Source organism: Telmatherina bonti, assembly GCF_933228915.1.
Source record: "Telmatherina bonti genome assembly, chromosome: 19".
NCBI classification, from domain to species: Eukaryota; Metazoa; Chordata; class Actinopteri; order Atheriniformes; family Telmatherinidae; genus Telmatherina; species Telmatherina bonti.
Window position 1 is genome coordinate 3,773,971 of NC_136617.1, and position 5,786 is coordinate 3,779,756.

General features: G+C 43.4%; 1 protein-coding gene across 1 annotated transcript in view; it reads left to right on the forward strand.

The window, feature by feature from the left end:
* Window positions 1-1,018, forward strand: part of LOC306770372 (uncharacterized protein) — a gene marked incomplete at its 5' end in the record, with an annotated part of 127,393 nt that extends 126,375 nt beyond the window's left edge. Inside the window, one exon of the mRNA XM_079259231.1 lies at window positions 846-1,018. Within this exon, the coding sequence (XP_079115357.1) occupies window positions 846-856 (11 nt within the window). The 3' untranslated portion in view covers window positions 857-1,018. The remainder of the gene's footprint in view (window positions 1-845) is intronic.
* Window positions 1,019-5,786: the final 4,768 nt, after the last annotated feature.

The following is a 5,786-nucleotide window of genomic DNA, read 5'->3' on the forward strand; positions in this document are numbered from 1 at the left end:
TGAACCTAGTCCTGAACCTGGTCCTGAACCTAGTTCTAAACCTGGACCTGAACCTAGTCCTGAACCTGGTCCTGAACCTAGTCCTGAACTCGGTCTTGAACCTAGTTCTAAACCTGGTCCTGAACTTAGTTCTAAACCTGGTCCTGAACCTAGTCCTGAACCTGGTCCTGAACCTAGTCCTGAACTCGGTCTTGAAACTAGTCCTAAACCTGGTCCTGAACCTGATCCTGAACCAGGTTTCTGAACCTAGTTCTAAACCTGGTCTTGAACCTGATCCTGAACCAGGTTTCTGAACCTAGTCCTAAACCTGGTCTTGAACCTGATCCTGAACCAGGTTTCTGAACCTAGTCCTAAACCTGGTCTTGAACCTGATCCTGAACCAGGTTTCTGAACCTAGTCCTAAACCTGGTCCTGAACCTGATCCTGAACCAGGTTTCTGAACCTAGTTCTAAACCTGGTCTTGAACCTGATCCTGAACCAGGTTTCTGAACCTAGTCCTAAACCTGGTCCTGAACCTGATCCTGAACCAGGTTTCTGAACCTAGTTCTAAACCAGGACTAGGGTTAGGTCCTGGTTTTGGTCCAGACATGATGAGTCTGGAACAGGGTCACTGTGGACTCATCAGACCATATGACCTTCTTCCAGCTACAGAAACCCGTTTCCATAGCAACCTCTAGTCATGTAAGAATCGTCCAATAGGACGCTCCGACCTCATCCAGGTGCATGATGTCGGAGCGTCCTATTGGACGTTCAGGCTTCGCTGGATCAACTGTTGTTCTGAGTATGATGTTTTGTAAAAAGCTGTTGTCATGGAAACATCCTCAGCGGTTTTTCTGTCTTTACAGAGGTCCTCTGAGTCGCCATGGAGACATGCCTCGCATCTCTGCTACCAGACTGATGCCACACACACACACAGCTTCTGCTGCAGCGTGCCAAACGACCAGCATTCATCTGCACTCGACTCATGTCCACAGAGGAGGAGGAAGATGAAGAGGAGGAGGAAGAAGAAGAAGAAGAGGAGGAGGAGGAGGAGGAAGAAGAAGAAGAGGAGGAGGGGGAGGAGGAAGAAGAAGAAGAAGAGGAGGAGGGGGAGGAAGAAGAAGAAGAAGAGGAGGGGGAGGAGGAAGAAGAAGAGGAGGAGGGGGAGGAGGAGGAGGAAGAAGAAGAAGAGGAGGAGGGGGAGGAGGAAGAAGAAGAAGAAGAGGAGGAGGGGGAGGAAGAAGAAGAAGAAGAGGAGGAGGGGGAGGAGGAGACCTCTGCTGGAAACTCATCTGAGACATGAAATAAACAGTATTGTGTGTCTTCACTGCGTGTTTACGGCGCAGCATCGTGTCACATGACACCGCATGAAGACGACTGACCCCGGAGCAGTGTCATGTGACGCTTCTTCTTCTTCTATGATTATTATTCTGGTGGTTCTGATGTTGTTGCTTCTGTTGAACTCTGTGTGTTTTTGCTGTTTTTGTCTTAATTGTTGACTTCTTTTCAACGGAGGATGTAAATGCAGATGTGTGGAATAAAGCTTTATGAAAGGGACGGACGCGTCCTCGTGTTTTCAGGACAAAACGTCAACGTTTCCCACGCTCACATGACCGGACAGAGGAGGACAGAGGAGCTACGAGGAGGACAGAGGAGCCACAAGGAGGACAGAGGAGCCACGAGGAGGACAGAGGAGCCACGAGGAGGACAGAGGAGCCACGAGGAGGACAGAGGAGCCACGAGGAGGACAGAGGAGGACGGCCTCCAGTGGGAAGAAGAGCAGTAGAGACCTCCTGCCAGTGAGGTGGGAGACGCCGTCCGCCTGCTGGATGTTGGACCACAGAGGACGTCCTGAACCCTACGATGATTGCAATCTTGTACAAATCAAGAAGTATATTAAACTATAAAGCTTTATTTAATATTTATTGTTCACGCCTACTTCCTTATACATCCTATCGTGTGGAAGTCTGGCGATTAACAAATAAAACCACTTTAAATGCAACTGTTCTTTTACAAGTTATACAGATTATTAATAAAGCAGATTACTTTGCACATATTACCTGCTTTTTACAAAATTACATGTTTTAAAATTCAATTATTTGGTTTATTACAAAATAATACTGTATAGAGCCAAAACAAACTCCCAGCCGGCATACAAAGATTTATTTAATTTCAAGAGACTACTTATGACTTCAGAGCAAATTCACGGTACCAAACAGAAACTAAAAGATGTTTATCTGTTGTTGGGATTTCTTTATGGAATGATGATAGAAGCTTGAGGACTTGTGGTACATTTTTGGTTTTCACAAAGAAGGTTGGGGTCTTTGAGGACTACAAGACTTATTTGTGTAGTCAACATCTTATGAGTTTGCTTCGTCACTCTTCCATTTGACTGTTTACTGACATCAAATTAGAAAAATGAAATAATTTCCTGCTGAAACAGTTCATGATGCCGAAGCAATGCACATTTCCATCATATTTACCAAAACAAGCTTTTAATTCCATTTGAAACGTCTTCATCATGAGGAAGAGCAGAAAAAATATAATGTTACTCCTCTTCTCCACCAGGTGGCAGCACCGGAAGGTTTTCATAATATACAGTTTATTATTACCTCTGCAGAGGAAGTGATGTTATTATAGCTTTATCTGTTTGTGTTCAAGATTACTGAAAAGTTATGGATGATTGTCATGAAATTTTCAGGAGTTGTTGGAAATGTAATAAAGAAGAACTGATCTGGATCACTGTTTGGATCCAGGAATATTAAGAGTTCTTTAGTATTGTATTAGGTGGGAATATTTCACTCTGAGTGCTTTTCTAGTTTATTTATTTGTCTTGTCATTCATTGAAGCAGCAGAATGATGGTCTGGATGCTGTTCTGCTGAACACATTTACTATGCCATTATATCCATAATGCTCCCCTTGATAGTCTTATTTTATTTATAGAAGACATGTATTCTGGGGAGCACTATGCGCGAGTGTGTGGGCGTATACAGGTGTTAGTGCGTGCGTGTGTGGGCGCGGTTAGGTGTAAGTGCATGTGGGTGGCGCAAAGTTTTAAAAGGTCCACTTTCACTTGGGGAAATGTTGGGGAGAGGCAGCTGGGTAGCCGTAATTTTTGTTGACCGCTTTTCGCTTTATTCCTTTGTATTTTGCTTTAGCCTTTTGTGTGTTTTCTTCAATATTATTCCGGTTTATTTTCTGTCAAGTCATCACAGCATATTCTCTGTATATATAAAGCAACGCTGATCCCAATGAAAAATAAACCATCTTAAAACGCAACTGGAACCAGCATCTCTTTGGAAGGACGAAGCGCGTCACCAATATTACAGGACCCAACACCTCTCAGCGGCTTTAGGAAAAGGAAGCCGCAACATTATTTTTCTATTTATTTTGCATTATTGTTCATACTACAGGGTTTGTGCTGCTGGACCGGAGCGGAGAGGATAGAAGAGGGACAGAAAGAGAAGAGAGAAAAAAGAGAAAACATCTCGTAGAGAGAGAGAGAAAGAAACATACATACATAAGCATATACACACACAGACTCAGACAAAGCCAACAACTGTCAGGAGCACTAGAAACTAAAAACTTTATATTATTTAACCAGTTAAACCAAAAACACAGAAAGAAAACCAACTGCTGTAAATAAACCTGCAGTAAATAAACTCACTCTGTATGTGACACAGTCACATGCAGAGCATCCAGAGTGGAACGTGTTCAGAGATGAGTGATCATGCCAGTGTGGCCCCGCCCACACAAGATAAGCCCGCCCACACATTGACTCCACCCACACAAAGGCAAGGAGCAAGCCAAGTGAACCCCGAGACCCAGGCACCTCGTAGCCACCCCCACAGACCCCAACCACCCCGCTCCAAAGCCAGCCATGGACCCACCAAGGAGGTAGCAGAGGGGGGGGGGCAACCAGAGCCCCCCCACAGTCAGGGGGAACAGGCCCCAGTGACCCTGGATCGGCATAGGCTGACAGAACGTGGGCCCCAGGGCCCCAAGTGGCCAAAGGCAACCCCCACCCCCCCACCCCTGCAGGCAGAGGGTACAGCCCACACCAACAGAGAGCCAGGACACCCAGACCACCACCAAGCGGCAGCCAGGCCACACCCCAGTGCACAAGTCACGCTCCCTGGGCACCAACCCAGACTCTGACCTATCTGTAGTGTACACACACACACTCACACGCACACACCAACCCCCCCCCTCCACTGCCCTTGTGCCCGGGCCAACAACCAATAACCAGGGCACCAACCTGCCCACCACCACAGCGGCAAATCCAGGTAAAAAAACAAGAAAGCTTGTCACTACAGCAGTTGACACACATGAGTCTTCTTTTAACAAGTGTTTCCATCTTCAGGAGTAAAAACATAAAAACCAAACAGGACATCATAGGTAGGAGCTAGTTGGTTGCCATGTAGCACTACATTCCATTCTAGATTCCACCGTCTGTTGGCAGCAGATTGTAGTAGCTCTGACTTGCTATCTTTATTTTTTTGAAACTACAAACTGTTCTCGCATAGATATTACCTCAAGTTAGGTATTTTTTTCTGAGGATTTCATGCCGGTTCGGAGGGTGTGCTGCAAGGAAGATTTTTCTGCATATTTTAGCTCTTTCAAGACTTGTTATGATGAGTCTCTATGGCAATGAAAGACTTGTTTACAATCGGGATCACCTGATTAACCTCTTCCAAATCAGGATTATCAGTGAAACAACACATCCCTGACTGTAATGTGTCTGTACTCTGGCCATTCCTCTTCACTCTGTACACCTCAGACTTCCAGTACAACTCTGAGTCCTGTCATCTGCAGAAATACTCTGATGACTCTGCAGTTGTGGGGTGTATCAGGGATGGACAAGAAGCAGAGTACAGAGAACTGGTCAGTCAGTTTGTTAAATGGTGCGGTGACAATCATCTCATATTAAATAGCAGCAAAACAAAAGAGATGATTGTTGACTTCAGGAGGAAGAAGAATAAACAAAGCACTGTGATTGTCCAAAGAAGAATGCTGCACAAGCTGATGAAGATGATGGAGGATTCTTCACACCCTCTCCACAACACAGTGATGAAACAACAAAGTGTGTTCAGTGAGAGGCTTCTTCAGGTCCGATGCAAGACTGAAAGATACAGAAGATCATTCCTGCCAGCAGCCGTCAGCCTCCGGAACAAGACCTCCTCAAGTTAATTATTATATACTACTATATTGGATTTCCCTTTGGGGATTACTAAGTATTTTTTATTCCATTCATTTCATTTCATGTAATACTACCTGTAATACATGTAGCACTACTGTATTACATGTCTAGCACTACATGTACCTGTACTACATGTAGTGTTAGACATGTAGTACATGTAGTGCTAGACATGCCAGTGCAAATTGTAAAGTAAATAAATATTTACAATCAAACTTAAATTATAACTGAATTATCAGTTGGGTCACGTTTATAAAGGATTCTATTCTATTTTATTCTATTCTGATAGTGAGAACAACACAATCAAGAAGTCAAACAGGATGGGACATCAAATTAGAAAACATTTTATTTTTTGTTTAATTTACTGAGACATCAATAGTTACTGTAGCTATTTTAATATTTTTGCATTTATTTAGAATTTTGCAGTTTCAGTTTTCAATACTTTTTAATTTTTTCCTATCCTTTTTGTTTTTTTCTGTAAGTCTTAAATTTTTTTTAAATATATGAATGGAGTAGTTTAGTTTCTTAATTTGTTTATTTAGTTAAAAAAAAAAAAAAAATCATGTAGAAGCTCTTATTCTTGTTCTCGTTTGTTCTCACCAAGTCTCG